Here is a 19310-nt window from a genome sequence, read left to right on the forward strand (position 1 = left end):
AAATAGATGGGGAAACAGTGGAAACAGTGGCTGACTTTATTTTTGGGGGCTCCAAAATCACTGCAGATGGTGATTGCAGCCATGAAATTAAAAGACGCTTACTTCTTGGAAGAAAAGTTATGACCAACCTAGATAGCATATTGAAAAGCAGAGACATTACTTTTCTGACTAAGGTCCATCTAGTCAAGGCCATGGTTTTTCCAGTAGTCATCTATGGATGTGAGAGTTGGACTGTGAAGAAGGCTGAGCGCTGAAGAATTGATGCTTTTGAACTGTCGTGTTGGAGAAGACTCTTGAGAGTGTCTTGGACTGCAAGGAGATCCAACCAGTCCATTCTGAAGGAGATCAGCCTTGGGATTTCTTTGGAAGGAATGATGCTGAAGCTGAAACTCCAGTACTTTGGCTACCTCATGCAAAGTGTTGACTCATTGGAAAAGACTCTGATGCTGGGAGGGATTGGGGGCAGGAGGAGAAGGGGACGACAGAAGATGAGATGGCTGGATGGCATCATGGACTCGATGGACGTGAGTCTGAGTGAACTCCGGGAGTTGGTGATGGGCAGGGAGGCCTGGCGTGCTGCGATTCATGGGGTTGCAAAGAGTGGGACACGACTGAGTAACTGAACTGAACTGAACTGAACTGATGTTTTCTCCACTGCATACTCTTGCCTCCTTTCTCATAGATTAGGTGACCATAGGTGTGTGGTTTTATCTGTGGACTTTCTTTCCTGTTCCATTGATTTATTTATCTATTTTTGTGTCAGTACCATACTTATTTGATTACTGTAGCTTTGTAGTGTAGTTTGAAGTCAGGCAGCCTGATTCTTTCAGCTCCATTTTTCTTTTTTAAGATGACTTTGACTATTTGGATTATTTTGTGTTTCTATACAAATTCTAAATTTTTTTGTTCTAGTTCTTTGAAAAGTGCCTCACACCAATTAAAATGGCCATCATAAAAAAGTCTACATACAGTAAAGCTGCAAAGGTTATGGAGAAAAGGGAACCCTCCTACACTGTTGGTGGGAATGCAAATTAGTAACACCATTATGGAGAAGAGTATGGAGGTTCCTTAAAAATCAAATATAGAACTACCATATGATCCAGAGATCCTGCTCCTGGATGTATATGTGGGGAGAACTATAATTCAAAAAGATACATGCACCACAATGTTCTTTGCATCACTGTTTATGATAACCAAGACATGGATGCAACCTAAGTGTCCATTGAAAGTAAATGGATAAAGAAGCTGTAGTGCATATATACAGTGAAATATCATTCAGTCATAAAAAGAGAATGAAATAATATTATTTGCAGCAACATAAATGGATCTAGAGATTATCATACCAACTGAAGTGAATCAAAGATTAATATTATATGATATCACTTATATGTGGAATCTAATAAAAATAATACAAATGAACTTATATACAAAATAGAAAGGGACTCACAGATTTTGAAATCAAATTTATGGTTGCCAAGGGAAAATAGAGGGGACGTTATAAATTAGGAAATTGGAATTAACACGTACACACTGATATATATAAAATAGATAACTAACAAGGACCTACTGTATAACACAGGGAACTTTACTCAATATTCTATAATAACCTATATAGGAAAAAAATCTGAAAAATAATTGATATACATAAAATTTATTCACTTTATTGTACATTTGAAACTATCAGAACATTTTAAATCAACTATACTCCAATGAAAATTAATTACAAATTGTATGAGGTGCTTTAAACAATGCTACCAATAAAGTGAAAAAACCCACAGAATGGGAGGAAATACGTGTAGATCATATCTATGTTAAGGAATCATATCCAAAATATGTAAAGAACTCTTACATCTCAATAATAAAAAGGCAAATAATGAAATTAAAATGGGCAATAGATTAGAATAGACATTTATCCAGAGATTTACAAATGACTAATAAATACATAAAAACATGGTCAACATCAGTTGTCATTATGGAAATCAAAACAACAGTGAAATAGATACCTCTTAACACCCACTATGATGGCTATAATAATAATTAAAAAAAAAACCAGATAATAACAAGTGTATACCAGGATGTGGAGAAATTTGAACCATTATACACTTCTGATAAAAATGTAAAATGTTTTAGCCACTTTGGAAAATAATCTTCAAAACTTTTTACACAGAGATATATGACAGAAATTCCACTCTTAGGTAATACTCAGAAGAAATGAAAACTATGTCCACTCAAAAACTTTTACATGGAGATGCAGAATCTCTAGCTATGGAGGGCCAACTATGGGACTTGACTATCCATGGATTTTCATATCCCTGATGGTCCTGGAACCAAACCCCTATGGTTACTAGCCGACTGTAGATTTACATAACTAAGTTGTTCCAGACATACTTAAAAATGTTTCCAGTAAGTACATCGAGTAAAAAAATTAGATTTCTTTTAGCATTTAATCTACATTGACAACATCAATTAATCTGCTTCAAGAAAAACTGATTGAAATTTGAAGCAAAAGTAGTTTATCAATTTCAATATTACATCTGTTCAAGTTAAATAAAACTACTAATTCTTATGTCGATTCATAAGTTTTAGGTTGTGTTCTGTTTGGAGCTGCCTGATAGAGCTTGTGCTATCCTGCTCCATCCAATCTAGGATGTGAATCATCCTTTTCTCTGGTATATTCATGCTGTATATGCCACCCACATATTAATCCCTTAGTAGTCCTCTTGGTTATCAGATTAACTGTCATGGTATCACAGTGCTTGTGTTCAAGTAACCCTTATTGTACTTAATAATTGCTCCAAAGCTTAAGGGTAATGATGCTGGCAATTCAGATTTTCTCCTACTGCACCTAATTTATAAATTAAACTTTAGCACAGGTGTGTGTATAGAAAAAACATAGTATATAGAGAGTTAAATACTATCCCTGGTTTCAGACACTCACTCTGATAGTGGGACACTACTGCACATCTCACATACTATATAATTAATGATAGATTGAAAATTATAGTGATCAGTCATGAAAACTGTAGCTTACATTCCATTTGAAAGATATTAATATTTGTATAAGATTTAGATAATAACAGTAGTGTACTGTTAAGTATTTAACAACAGTTTTTTAAGGAAAAACACTCTGATTTGTATCATTTGTTGATTTCTATGATATAAAGATTCCTGCCATGGCTGATTCCATGGCTCATTTAATGCAGATTTCAGAAGAGATGCTAACAGCTGGCTCTTCTGAGCAAATAAACATAGTCTTCAGGTCACAGTAAAGGATCATTCCAGAAAATCAAGGGTAACTACTATTAAAGAACAAAAAACAAAATACAGAACTCTTCCAGAGGAGAAAATATTTTCTCATACATATATACATGAATAAAGAGGGAGAAATATAGGGGAAAATCAGAGCATATTTCTAAAAACAAATGATATTCTCAAAATAAATACTGTCATGCCCAGACATTTGCTTTTTATTTTTTTAGGATTCAGATGAGAAGTCAAATTAAATCCTGTATTTACTGAGCATTCTACTGCTGTTTAATCACTAAGTTGTGTCCGACTCTTTGAGATTTCATAGACTGAGAATGCTATATGTTATACATATGAACTGGGAAATAGAAATACATGAGACACATCCTATCTCTAAGGAGCCTGAAGTCTAGCAAAAGAGATAACAAAAGAATATAGGTGACTGAAGAGGAATTGGAGTGGGAACATGGTATGTGGTGCCTAAGAAAATGCATCTCTAAGCAGCCTGAAGTCTAGCAAAAGAGATAACAAAAGAATATAGGTGACTGAAGAGGAATTGGAGTGGGAACATGGTATGTGGTGCCTAAGAAAATGCCACAATTATGGAAATACAGAGAATGAGTTTTTGTTGTCATTGTTGTTTTTAATCAAAATTATATACACACATAGCTCAAGGAGTTAAGTTCTGTAGAAGTTGCTACAAAACCAACATTCTTTACTTCTCCCATCCTACCATTTTGTGGCAGCCAGAATCAATTATTTCCACCCTTTAGATGATTTCTTTGGTATTTACCTCTATCTGTGAATAACTCTATATTAATTAGAATTAGGTTTTGCTGTGAATAACAATGACTCAAAATAAATAGGCATTTATTTTAAACTATTATTAAAATAATATTTTAAACAAGATATTTCAAGTCCATGTATAAATCTAGAGCTGGCATGGCAGTTCTGCCCTGTGAAGTCCTCAGAGATTCTGATGCCTTTCATCTTTCATTCTGCCATCCCTATGATGTAGCTCTTGTCCTCAAGGTCCAAAATAATGACATTTGTGGTCCAAGTGGCATGACAGAGATGAGGAGAAAGAAGGGGACAAAAGTATGCACCAGCTATCTTTTAAAAGGGATTCCCAGAAACTGCTATAAGACATGTTCACTTAAATCCCTTTGGCTAAAGATGAGTCACATGGTCATATCTGCTGCTGCTGCTACTGCTAAGTCACTTCAGTCGTGTCTGACTCTGTGTGACCCCATAGAAGGCAGCCCCCCCCAAGCTCCGCCATCCCTGGGATTCTCCAGGCAAAAACACTGGAGTGAGTTGCCATTTCCTTCTCCAATGCATGAAAGTGAAAAGTGAAAGTGAAGTTGCTCAGTCATATCTAACTGCAAGGAAAACAGCTAAGGTAGTTATATTATGGAGATCCATGTGCCCAGCTAAACTTTCTATTATATTGGATGAGGGATAAATATATTGGAAAACACCTAGCAGTTTCTTCTGTTTATATCACTGTTTCTTGATTTTTTCAGTGTTAGGCATTGCTGATTGATATTTTACTATGAAATGCAAGGTATTCTAACTCTTTCAAGATCTCTTCATTGAACCTTTTCACCTAAATGCATATTTCTTCTCTTCTTACTCTCACACAGTATAATTATTTCATAATTTTGGTTAGTCTGATATTCAGTGTTAACATTATTATGACTATGTAAATGCTTTACCATTTATTTTATGTAGTATAATATTATTTTTTGTCCTTTCCTGAATAGTATTATTTTGTTTCCTTGAAGCCTAATATTTACTTATTTTTTGGTTCTTGTATATTTGCTTGCTTAATTTTCTAGGTACTGACTACTAATTTATCCTGACACTCTTCCCCACTTGTACATGTCTCCTTTCAGTAGATTCATACACATTTGGTAGTGCAACAATTTTATCATCTTAAAGAAAATTTTCCTGGAATCTTCTGATATGCTCCAACTTGAATTGATTACTCTGCACCTGGAACACAACTGTTACCCTGAGATTCCTATTTTCAATCTGTTCATTCTTTTGTTATACATTCAATAAGATATTTTCAAATTTATCTTCCAAATTTTCCACTGAGTTTTTTTTATTTTTGTTCTTATTCAATCTGTCACTGATGCTAATAAACTCCATGTACCATGACAGCACCTTTCAGACTTCTTGGATTGTCATACTAGTTCCTTGAGACCCCCATACTCCAGGAGAGGAGACACAGAGACAGAATATTACTGAAAACATACTCTCCTGAAATGAAAGATAACCACAGGATTCCTAGCTAAGATTTTATTTGATATAAAAAAGTTTTAGGCATAATTGATGTTAAAAATGGCCAAAATCATTGACTGTGCAGAAATCTTTATCTTTATAGAAAACACTAACATACAGAAAAAGGAAGAAGTATTACAATTTTCTTCTTGTCTGTGGCTAGTTAAAACTTATATCAAGAGGGAGGGGACATATGTACACCTATGGCTGATTCATGTTGATGTTTGACAGAAAATTACAAAATTTTGTAAAGCAATTATCCTTCAATTAAAAATAAATTAATTTAAAAAACTTCTATTATGGGAAAGACAGTGAGCTGCTTACTATCCTTTTGTCTTTAGGGATTTTTCAAAATGCAACACACTAATGGAAGAAAGAAACTTTGAAAAGATGCTGTGTTTTAAGAGACCTCTTTTTTATTATTAGGTAGATAAACTGGAGACAAGAATATGTTTGCAGATAAATATATTTCTGAGATATAGGGAGAAACTAGGTAGATGTTTTTAAGTCTAATAGACGTTCTAATTATTGATCACAAAAATGAACTTTGCCTCAGGATGTCTAGTCAACCATTACTTGTAGAATAATGTGGAAATTTTGGATTCTTGTTTTCTTGTAATAGCTTATAATTCTAAAAATTCTTGAAGGCAAACTTGGCGTATTTTCCTTTTAACTTCGTTGAATGTTACTATGTGCATATATTCCTTTAATTTGGACAGGTTTGTGTCGATTATTTATTGACTTACTCACTCACCAAAGATAAACCAAACACTTATTATATGCCCGAACTCTACAAGATGCCATGGGAAAAACACAGCTCTCCTTAAGAATTTGCAAATCAGCATGATCAAATTTTTATTGTCTCTGTGCTTCAGTTTACAGTAAATGGACGTAATATAATAATGGGTTGTTTTGAGATAGTAATAATATATGTGGATAATAAGTGTAAAGCACCATATGAGTTTCATAAATTTAGTTCCCTGCCCTATCTCTCTGAAATTTAGTTTAATGCCTTGCCTTTCTATCTATGTTAGGGTTATAGTGGACAGATGTCAAAACGAACTCTTGTGTGTCAAATATTTGCATAAACAATACCTTTCAATGTTTTAAATGCATTTTGAAAAACAAGTAAATTTCATGAAAAATAGATGTATGTTTTTAAATTTTAGATTATACTTATTTTCCAAAAATTTTAGATTATATTTATTTTCCAAAGATCATGACTAGATTTAAAGACTGCTTTTCACTTATACTGTTTTTACCTTTCTTTTTTTTCCATTAAATATTTGACCCTCTGCCACTAATGTATATATATAAAACAAATTGCCCATGGTTGACTATATACCATATATAGTATACCACATACCATGGACATTGAATTAAAGCTGGTGGGCATCTTGAGATTGAATTTCATACTCTTATTTTATATAAGAAAAGTGTGGTTAGATAGGGGTATGACTTGTTGAAGGACACACAGCCAGTTGGTTTATTAGATGCCAGATTTCCTTATTACCAATCCAACATTATTTCTATTTCTATTTCACCAGCGTATGTTTTACCATAAGAATTACTTTGCATACTTCTTAAAAATACTGATCACCCCATCCCAGATCTACTAAATCATGCTTGCAGGGAAGGGTCCTAGGATCTGAACATTTCCTTTCCTGTAATAATTCTTATGACATATGACTTTGGAAAGGATTTCCCTTTACTACACTCTGTTTATGGCAAAATATTCTAGTTCATTCTTTCCCCCCATAATACTTGGTCAAATTTTGTGATTTGTATTTTTCTAGTCTATTTATTTATTGTTTATACATCTACCAAATTGTACATCTAAGTTCCACAAAGGGCATATATGAGGCTTACTTGTTTACTACTGTATCTCTGGCTCTAACACAATGCTTATACATCCTTGATGTTCAGTAATATTTGTGGAATGAAAGAATGAATTTTTAATACAGTTTTAAAGGTTATACTTCATTGACAGTTATTACAAAACATTGGCTATATTCCCTATGTACAATAAATCCTTATAGTCTATTTTACACCCAATAATTTGTACTTCCCTTTGCCCCATCTCTATATTGCCCTTACTCTCCCCTCCACTGGTACTCACTAGATTGTTCTTTATATCTGTGAGTCTGCTTCTTTTATGTTATGTTCACTAATTTGTTGTATTCTTAGGTTCCACATAAGTGATATCATACATATTTGTCTTTCTTGATCTGACTTACTCCACTTAACATAAAGCCCTTCAAGTCCATGTTGCTACAAATGGAAAGATCTTTGTTCTTTTTATATGACTGAGTAGTATTCCACTGTGTGTGTGTTTGTGTACACATGCCACAACTTTTTTATCCATTCATCTGTTGATGGACACAGGTTGCTTCCATATCTTGGCAATTGTAAATAATGCTGCTATATACATTGGAGTGCATGTATCTTTTCGAATTAGTGTTTTTATTTTTATTTTTTTGGATATGTACCCAGAGATGAATTGTTGGGTCAAATGGTAGTTCTATTTTTAGTTTTTTGATAAACCTCCATACTGTTTTCCGTAGTGGCTGCACCAATTTACATTCCAACCAACAGTGTAGGAGGTTTCCTTGGGAGAATGCATATTTAACAGAAAGGTATGCCCTTTCTGCATAGTACACAGGAAACAGGTATATAATGATATACATTTAAACTAACAGCAATTTGGAATATTATTTTTTCTATTTTTAATAGAAATGTACTTAGAAGCTTGTAAGGCCTGAGAGTTCTCATTTTTAGTAGTCATTATATTTGTCCTGTTAATACAGGGGGAATTCTGGTTGAAAAGATATAGTTATTATATAAACTTATGAGCAACTGTGGAGTGGTAAATATTATCCAGAAGACTATAGATTTGGAAACCAGTTATATCAATTTATAGATTCTTCAGATAAGGAACTTGAGGCCTAGATTGATAAAATAACTTAACCTTGAGTCACATAAAATGGTTGAAAAAGTGTATATTTCAAATCCCTATAAAACAAAGAAATAAATACTCAAATTCCTCGATGGCCTAGTGGTTAGAATTTGGTAATTTTATTGCTATGGCCCAGGTTCAATCTCCTCTGCTTGGGGAACTGAGATCCTGCAAGCCACATGGCATGCCCCTCCCCCAAAGGGAATAAATTCTCTTTACATAATTGATAGTTGGAGTGCAGAAAAGGCTATTTCAGATAAGGTGGATCCAGAGTGAAAAAATGGAACCAAGGCTTAGATTAATAGGACAATAGATATTGATTCAGTCTAAGGAAGAACATTTTGAAAAAAATGTATATATATATATATATATATATATATATATATATATATATACAAAATGGACTGGGAAAATCTTGCAAAGTAGTATGGTTCATTGGAGAAGGCAATGGCAAGCCACTCCAGTACTCTTGCTTAGAAAATTCCATGGACGGAAGAGCCTGGTAGGCTGCAGTCCCTGGGGTCCCTAAGAGTTCGACACGACTGAGTGACTTCACTTTCACTTTCACTTTTCACGTTCATGCATTGGAGAAGGAAATGACAACCCACTCCAGTGTTCTTGCCTGGAGAATCCCAGGGATGGGGGAGCTTGGTGGGCTGCCATCTATGGGGTCACACAGAGTCGGACACAATTGAAGTGACTTAGCAGCAGCGGCAGTATGCTTCATATTCTTGAAATTTTCATGCAAAGACTAACTAGCCATTCACCTACGTTGCTGAAGAAGGAACCTTTACATTAAATGGAAAGTTAGACTAGTTGGCTTTTAAGATTACTTCTATCTTCTATGATTCATTGAAAGTGTAATAAAATCATTAACATTATATTTGTACACCAAATTATTTTCTCACTGCTTTCCAGTTTTAAGAAATATCCAGAGAGGAACTATTTCAGTCCTAGTATGTAATAAATTCTCATATAATCCTGGGGTTCACGTGAAATATTATTTTACCTTTATCACTATGCATTCCATAATTACTCATTTCTCCCAAGATGGGTGAAAAAAAAAAAGTTGAAGACAAATCAAAACTGGTTTCTGTTTTCCTTTTCTCCTCTTTTCCCAAATCTTCATGACCTAAAGGAAACAAAAAATATCCTAAGAAAATTGTATTGGTCTTAGTCTGCCCACATGATCATTTTTCCAAGCATCTATGGCTAAGATTATTGTGTAAAAGAAGCTTCTGCATTTAAAATTTGATAAGCAACAGTATTCAAAGATAAAAAATAGAGAAAATAAATGACAGTTTAATGGAGCTTTAGTAAGAAGTTTAAATTCTTTACTTTTTCTGAAGTCTAATAGTTTATTCTCATTGAGACCATATGAAGGAAAATTGAAACAGAACTATACTCTTTAAACTAGTACTTTCTCCGTGGGAGAAGTTACCAAAGCTAGCAAAATTAATATTCATGATTTTTTTTTCTTTTCTACCACATAGTTTTCATTTGGTAGCTTACAAAGCAATCCATGTGCTTCAGGTTTCACATTTAGCATGGAATGCTAAATACATCAAACGTACTACATTCCCTAAAATATGAAGAGAAAATGCACACACAAATATATAAAGAATTAATCTTCTTGGATTAACTAAATAGTTCTGTTTTCCCTTGCATTATGTTTTACAAAATCTTACCAAGTAAAAGTTAACTTTATTCATAATTTTTATTTACATTTGATAAATAATGTAGAACATTACATCTAAGGTTATTTTGTATATATGTAAACCTTGTGATATAGAAGAAATTTTACTTGCTATACAAAGAAAGGGTACCATAATCAAATTTAGACCTGAAATTATGAAATGCTATTGAGTAACTTTCTACACTCAAAGAAAATAAACAGGTTTTAAGAAATATTTTACTTTGTAGGTTGGCATGGCAATTATTCTTTGTAGGGTATCATAACAAAACTATAAAGGTTATGAGCTTTTTGAAAATTACATGAGAAACTTGAGTATGAAATTGGTTTTAAACTGCTGCTTTCAAAAAATGTTGGGGTAGACATAATTTTCTACATAATTTTCTTAGTTGTTTAGTAACTAAGTCATGTCCTACTCTTTGCAGCCACCAGGCTCTTCTTTCCATGGATTTCTCAGATAAGAATACTGTAGTGGGTTATCATTTCCTTTTCTAGGGGAGCTTCCTGATCCAGGGAACGAACCTGCATCTCCTGCATTGGCAGGCAGGTTCTTTACCACTGAGCCATCATGGAAGCCCTATTAAATTATTGATTGTTAACCATTTTTAATTGAATTATAGTTTATTTACCATGTTGTATTAGTTTCAGATGTACAGAAAAGTGATACGGTTTGATATATGTATGCATATTTGTGTGTGTGTGTCTGTGTGTGTGTGTGCATGTTAGTTGCTCAGTCATGTCCGACTCTTTGCGACCATGGCCTGTAGCCCACCAGGCTCCTTTGTTCATGGGATTCACTAGGTAAGGATACTGAATGGATTGTCACTCCTTTCTCCAGGGGATCTTCCCAACCCAGGGATCAAACCCAGGTCTCCTGCATGGAATGAGGATTCTTTACCATCTGCACCACCATGGAAGCCATATATACACACACATATATATACATATACATATATATGCATATGTATATATTCTTTTTCATATTCTTTTCTATTATACATAATTGGAAGACAATTACTATAATTCCCTGTGCTATATAGTAGGTCCTTGTTGGTTATTTATTTTATATATAGTAGTGTGTGCATGTTAACTCTAAACTCATAAATTTATCCCCCCCATCCCACTATTCCCTTTGGTAATAGGTTTGTTTTCTGTGTCCATGAGTATATTTCTATTTTGTGAATAAGTTAATAACACACTGAAACCATACTCACAGAAAACTAGTCAATCTAATCACACTAGGACCACAGCCTTCTCTAACTCAATGAAACAAAGCCATGCTCACGGGGCAACCCAAGACGGGCAGGTCATGGTGGAGAGGTCTGACAGACTGTGGTCCACTGGAGAAGGGAATGGCAAACCACCTCAGTATTCTTTCCTTGAGAACCCCATGAACAGTATGAAAAGGCAAAATGATAGGATACTGAAAGAGGAACTCCCCAGGTCAGTAGGTGCCCAATATGCTACTGCAGATCAGTGGAGAAATAACTAGAAAGAATGAAGGGATGGAGCCAAAGCAAAAACAACAACCAGCTGTGGATGTGACTGGTGATAGAAGCAAGGTCTGATGCTGTAAGAGCAATATTGCATAGGAACATGGAATGTCAGGTCCATGAATCAAGGCAAATTGGAAGTAGTAGTCAAACAGGAGATGGCAAGAGTGAACGTTGACATTCTAGGAATCAGCAAACTAAAATGGGCTGGAATGGGTGAATTTAACTCAGATGACCGTTATATCTACTACTGCGGGCAGGAATCCCTCAGAAGAAATGGAGTAGCCATCATGGTCAACAAAAGAGTCTGAAATGCAGTACTTGGATGCAATCTCAAAAAAGACAGAACGATCTCTGTTTGTTTCCAAGGCAAACCATTCAATATCACTGTTATCCAAGTCTATGCCCCAACCAGTAATGCTGAAGAAGCTGAAGTTGAACGATTTTATGAAGACCTACAAGACCTTTTAGAACTAAGACCCAAAAAATATGTCCTTTTCATTATAGGGGACTGGAATGTAAAAGTAGGAAGTCAAGCAACACCTGGAGTAACAGGAAAATTTGGCCCTGGAATGCGGAATGAAGCAGGGCAAAGACTAATAGAGTTTTGCCAAGAAAATGCACTGGTCATAGCACACACCCTCTTCCAACAACACAAGAGAAGACTCTACACATGGACATCACCAGATGGTCAACACTGAAATCAGATTGATTATATTCTTTGCAGCCAAAGATGGAGAAGCTCTATACAGTCAACAAAAACAAGACCAGGAGCTGACTGTGGCTCAGATCATGAACTCCTTATTACCAAATTCAGACTTAAAATGAAGAAAGTAGGGAAAACCGCTAGACCATTCAGGTATGACCTAAACCAAATCCCTTATGATTATACAGTGGAAGTGAGAAATAGATTTAAGGGCCTAGATCTGATAGATAGAGTGCCTGATGAACTATGGACTGAGGTTTGTGACAATGTACAGGAGACAGGGTTCAAGACCATCCCCATGGAAAAGAAATGCAAAAAAAGCAAAATGGCTGTCTGGGGAGGCCTTACAAATAGCTGTGAAAAGAAGAGAGACAAAAAACAAAGGAGAAAAGGAAAGATATAAGCATCTGAATGCAGAGTTCAAGAGAATAGCAAGAAGAGAAAAGAAAGCCTTCTTCAGCAATCAATGCAAAGAAATAGAGGAAAACAACAAAATGGGCAAGACTAGATATCTCTTCAAGAAAATGAGAGATACCAAGGGAATATTTCATGCAAAGATGGTCTTGATAAAGGACAGAAATGGTATGGACCTAACAGAAGCAGAAGATATTAAGAAGAGGTGGCAAGAATACACAGAAGAACTGTACAAAAAAGATTTCACTACCCAGATAATCATGATGGTGTGATCACTCATCTAGAGCCAGACATCTTGGAATGTGAAATCAAGTGGGCTTTAGAAAGCATCACTATGGACAAAGCTAGGGGAGGTGCAGAAATTCCAGCTGAGCTAATTCAAATCCTGAAAGATGATGCTGTGAAAGTGCCGCACTCCATATGCCACCAAATGTGGAAAACTCAGCAGTGGTCACAGGACTGGAAAAGGTCAGTTTTCATTCGAATCCCAAAGAAAGGCAATGCCAAAGAATGCTCAAACTACCGCAGAATTGCACTCATCTCACATGCTAGTAAAGTAATGCTCAAAATTCTCCAAGCCATGCTTCAGCAATATGTGAACCGTGAACTTCCTGATGTTCAAGCTGGTTTTAGAAAAGGCAGAGGAACCAGAGATCAAATTGCCAACATCCACTGGATCATGGAAAAAGCAAGAGAGTTCCAGAAAAACATCTATTTCTGCTTTATTGACTATGCCAAAGCCTTTGACTGTGTGGATTACAGTAAATTGCGGAAAATTCTGAAAGAGATGGGACTACCAGACCACCTGACCTGCCTCTTGAGAAATCTGTATGCAGGTCAGGAAGCAACAGTCAATACTGGACATGGAACAACAGACTGGTTCCAATTAGGAAAAGGAGTGCATCAAGGCTGTATATTGTCACCCTGCTTATTTAACTTCTATGCAGAGTACATCATGAGAAACGCTGGACTGGAAGAAACATAAGCTGGAATCAAGATCGCCGGGAGAAATATCAATAACCTCAGATATGCAGATGACACCACCCTTATGGCAGAAAGTGAAGAAGAACTAAAAAGCCTCTTGATGAAAGTGAAAGAGGAGAGTGAAAAAGTTGGCTTAAAACTCAACATTCAGAAAACGAAGATCATGGCATCTGGTCCCATCACTTCATGGGATATAGATGGGGAAACAGTGTCAGACTTTACTTTTTGGGGCTCCAAAATCACTGCAGATGGTGATTGCAGCCATGAAATTAAAAGACGCTTATTCTTTGGAAGAAAATTTATGACCAACCTAGATAGCATATTCAAAAGCAGAGACATTACTTTGCTAAGTTCTGTCCAGTCAAGGCTATGGTTTTTCCTGTGTTCATGTATGGATGTGAGAGTTGGACTGTGAGAAGGCTGAGTGCTGAAGAATTGATGCTTTTGAACTGTCGTGTTGGAGAAGACTCTTGAGCGTCCCTTGGACTGCAAGGAGATCCAACCAGTCCATTTTAAAGGAGATCAGTCCTGGGATTTCTTTGGAAGGGATTATGCTAAAGCTGAAACTCCAGTACTTTGGCCACCTCATGCGAAGAGTTGACTCATTGGAAAAGACTCTGATGCTGGGAGGGATTGGGGGCAGGAGGAGAAGGGGACGACAGAGGATGAGATGGCTGGATGGCATCACTGACTCAATGGACGTGAGTCTGAGTGAATTCCGGGAGTTGGTGATGGACAGGGAGGCCTGGAGTGCTGCAATTTTTGGGGTCACAAAGAGTCGAACACGACTGAATGACTGAACTGAACTGAACTGATAATTTTTTTTAGATTCCACATTTAAGTGATATCATATGACATTTGTCTTTGGCTAATTTACGTCACTCAGTATGCTAATCTCCATTCCAGGCATTATTTCATTCTTTTTTTAATTGCTGAGTAATATTACATTGCATATAATTATATATACCACATTTCTTTATTCATTCATTTATTAATGGACATTTTTGTTGCCCTATTACTATTAAGAAATTTGAATTCATCATTAAAAAATCTCCCCCCAAAATAAATCTACAAGCACTCAAAACCTACAGTTAACACCATATTTTAATGGTGAATAATAGAAGCTTTCCCCTGAGACCAGAAAAATAGATATTCACTCTGGCCACCTTTATTATAATACTGGAAGTTCTAACCAGTACAATAAATCAACAAAAGTAAATAAAAGATACAGGATTGTCTGTTTAGAAACTGGTAAAGAAATAAAGCACTCCTTCAACTAATAAGTGAATTCATCAAAGTCTCTGGATACAAGATCATCATATAAAAATCAATTGCATGTCTGTATAGTTAAAAACAAACACAATCAAACTGAAATTTAAGATACATTCTTTGCAATCACTCAAAAAATCAAATACGTGTAACTCCAGCAAAACATGTATAGGACTTAAATGAAAACTACAAAACACTGATGAAAGGAATAAAAGTAATTCTAAGTAAATGGGGAGACATTCTGTGTACACATACTGGAAGATCCAACATAGTAAAAATGTCAAGTCCTCTCAAATTGTTAATCAGTTTTAACATAATTCCAATAAAATTCCAGCAAGATTTTTTGTTGATGTAGACAAGATATCTCTAAAATTCATATCGAAAGAAATATGCTTGTATGACCAAAACAGTTCTAAAAATAATAAGTGAAAGAATTTCAAGACTTATTATATAAGTAATGAAGACTGTATTAGCAGGGTGATAGATGTATAGATCATTGGAACAGAATAGAGAATGCAGAAATATTTCTGCACAACCATAGCCAGCTTAGCTAAGTTTGACAAGATGATGCAAAAGCAATTCAGTGGAGGAAGTCTTTTCAAGAAATGTTCTGGAACAACTGTATTTCTGTTGGAAAATGTAAATTACCTTAGACCTAGACCTCACACCTTAGACAAGAATGAATTCATAATGGACCAGGAATATAAATGTGAAAAATAAAATGATAAAAATTAAATATTAATACAGCTTGGTGAAGAATTATTAAGAATAGTACTAAAAGCACAACCCATAAAAGAATAAAAGCAATAGCTTCAACTTTATATAAAAAAACAAAAACAAAAACAAAAAAACAAACTTTTGTGCTAAAAAAGACCAAGATGGTGAAAATACAAGCTACAGACAAGGAGAAAATATTTGCAAGCCCCATATTTGGCAAAGAACTCATATCTGCTACAAAATGGAAGAAAATTTTGCAAAATCACATATCTGAGAAAAAATCATATCTAGAATATATAAAGTACTCTCAAAACTCAGTACTAAAAGACCAAATTTATCACAAAATGGGCAAAAGATACAAAGAGACAGTTCAGTGATAGGTGGATGGCAAAAAGTATGTGAAAACATTATCAATACTACTAACCATTGGGAAAACTAAATTAAGAACTTGATCATTACTATATGCAGAAATGAGAACAGCTAAAAAAGAAAAAAAATACTTATAATACCAAGTCTTAGCAAGAAAACCAAGAATCTGAATCTCTCAATCATAGCTGGTAAGAATTTAAAATGGTACAACTTTTATGGAAACAATTTGGCAGTTTCTTTTAAAATTAAACATATAATTACCATTTGACCCAGATACTTCATTATTTGGCATTTATACCAGAGAAATGAAAACTTACATCAGCACAAAAACTTGTACAAACTGTTCATAGGCGCTTTATGGCTGTATATAATAGCTAAAAACTGGAAGCAAGTGTCCTCCAACAAGTGAAGAGTTAAACAAACACTGCAAAGAAAAGGAAAGAAGCTGTATCATGGAAGACTTGTTAGCAATAAAAAGAAAGAGACTATTAACACATGTAACTTGAATAAATCTCCAGGAAATTATGTTGAATGAGAAAAGCCAATTTTTTGAATTTTTTTGCAGTCACATGCTGCATTAATCTATTTATATAGCATCCTCAAAATGACACAATTATAGATGTGGAAAACACATTGATGGTTGTCAGGAGTTGAAGATAGCAGAAAGGAGGAGAAGAATGTTATGATAAAGGAAAATAAAATTGTCAACACATATTGTACAATATCAATTTCCATTTTCTGTTATAGTACTATAATTATGTAAAATGTAAATTGAAGAAAATTCAGTGAAGACCAATTTTTGTAACTTCCTGTAACTCCAAACTTATTTTAATATAACAAGTTTTAGAAATTGGTTCTAAATCTAATAAAATGGAATATTATAATACTTAAAATACCCAGGTAATCATTGTGAAGCCAAAAAAAGTTACTAGAAAGCACATTTTCACCTAGGAAGATCAAGATTGGAATTAGGATATGAAATATATTTAGAGCTGCATGCCTGGTCCCTTTTGGGAAAGAAGCAATTCATGTTTCTTTTGAAATATTTGGTAGGTTATTTTCTCCAGAAAGAAAACAAAAGCAAAAGAGTATTCTGCAATGGGCTGCATGTTGCTTGAAAGTCTGATTATTAAGATAATAAAAAAAGTTTTGAATAGAAACATTTATATTTTAGTTTATTGAGTAATAATAAAGCTGCATTTTTTCTCAGTACCTATTTATTCTTTACAATCATATTTTATGCAACATTCATTTATTATTTTAATGGTAGAACTGCTAAGGTTTCTATTTTTACAAAACTTCCTCTTGTATTTCTCTTATAAAGACATGGATTGGGAATCGAAGAAGGAAATATCGTTTAATGGGGATTCAAGTTCCACCTCCAAGAGGAGGCCCTGCTGATTTTTCTGAGCAGCCCGAATATGGTTCTTTGTCTGCACTCACACCAGGAGAGGAAGCTGGTCCTGAAGTAGGAGAGGATAATGACAGAAATGATGAAGTATCCATCTGTTTGTCTGAAGGAAGTTCTCAAGGTATTTTATATGCTGCACCTCCTAATGATATCTTTTGTGTATTTGATGCATTTTTACTTGCTTTTCAGTTTACTGCCCTTCAAATCTAAAGTCATCAAAACATTTGGTTAAATAGACATATTTTATATATTTTCATTATATTTTAAAATAATATTATATATATTTAAAGTGTACAAGTTTAGATACAAATATAGATAAAGAAATGATTACTATGGTCAAGCTAATTAACATATCCATCTCTTCACATAGTTACCTTTTTGTCTGTGTATGTAATGAGAGCACCTGAAATCTACTCCCAAAGCAAATTTCCAGCATACAATATAGAACATACAGTTGATCCTTAAACAACATGGGTTTGAACTGCACTGGTTCACTTTCAATAATACTTTGGAATAACTTGTGGAGATTTGCAACAATTTGGAAAACCCTGCAGAAAAACCATGTGGCCTAGAAATATCAAAAAAGAAAAAGGTATGTCATGAATACATAAAATATATGTAATATATATAAAACATACAAAATATGTGTTAGTCAATTGTTTATGCTATTGGTAAGTCAACAGTAGGATATTAGTATAGTTTTGGAAAAGTCAAAAGTTATACTTGGATATTTAACTGTGATGGGGCTTCCATGACACTAACCCTCATGTTGTTTAAAGGTCAACTATATTGTTAATTATTGTCATCATGCTCTATATTAGTTACCTAGACTATGTAATTGAAAGTTTTCACCCTTTGACCAAAATTTCCCCATTTTCCCCATGTCCTCACTTTGGTACCTACCATTCTAGTCTGCTTCTATATATTTGATTTTTTTTTCCACATATAAATGAGATCATGCAGTATTTTTCTTCCTGTATTTGGCTTATTTCAGTTAGTATAATGTCCTTTAGGTTCATCCAAGCACTTGCAAATGGCAGGATTTTAAAAAGACTGAATAATATTCCATTGCATGTATATACCACAGTTTCTTTATCCATTCATCTGTCTATGGACACTTGCTTGCTTCCATACCTTGGCTACTGTGACTAATACTGCAATGAACATGGAAGTGCACATACCTCTTTGAGATACTAATTTCATTTCTTTGGGATATATACCCAGAAGAGGGATTGTTGGATTTAAATTAAAAATTTAAATTAAAAAAATTATTATTAATTTTTTAAGGAGTTTTCATACTGTTTTTCATAATGGCTCTAAGCCTCTGTCACCAACATTCGTATTTTTGATTTTTAATGCTTCCACCTGAGCAGTCTTCCACATCATCATCACAAAAAGTAAAATTGATCTACCACATTAATGATCTCCCATGCTTAGAAAATATTTGCTATTACAACAATCCAAAGATTATAGTACATGATAATTTTAATTTTTTTGAATTTTAGTCAGTTTAATTTAGGACACTGTAATGAAAGACAGTATGGCATAATGTGATAAACAACAGGCTAGTAACTGGGCAACCTGGGTGCAAGTCCTAGATCTTCTACTAGCTGATTATGTGACTTCAGGCAAACTATTTAAATCATCAGGCTTTAGTTTTCTTATCCAAAAAATAAGGGAGTTAGGCTAGATCATCTTTATAATACTTCTTCAGTTCAGTTCAATTCAGTCGGACACACTCAGTCGTGTCCGACTCTTTGCGA

The 19310-nt window shown here is 34.5% G+C and overlaps 1 protein-coding gene across 1 annotated transcript in view; it reads left to right on the forward strand.

Annotated features, from left to right (window-relative positions):
• Positions 1-19310, forward strand: part of HDX (highly divergent homeobox) — a 218134-nt gene that overhangs the window by 121639 nt on the left and 77185 nt on the right. Inside the window, exon 5 of the mRNA XM_052663693.1 lies at positions 17461-17668. Coding sequence (XP_052519653.1) covers positions 17461-17668 — 208 coding nt within the window. The remainder of the gene's footprint in view (positions 1-17460; positions 17669-19310) is intronic.

The sequence above is a fragment of the Budorcas taxicolor genome, chromosome X, assembly GCF_023091745.1.
Source record: "Budorcas taxicolor isolate Tak-1 chromosome X, Takin1.1, whole genome shotgun sequence".
NCBI lineage: Eukaryota > Metazoa > Chordata > Mammalia > Artiodactyla > Bovidae > Budorcas > Budorcas taxicolor.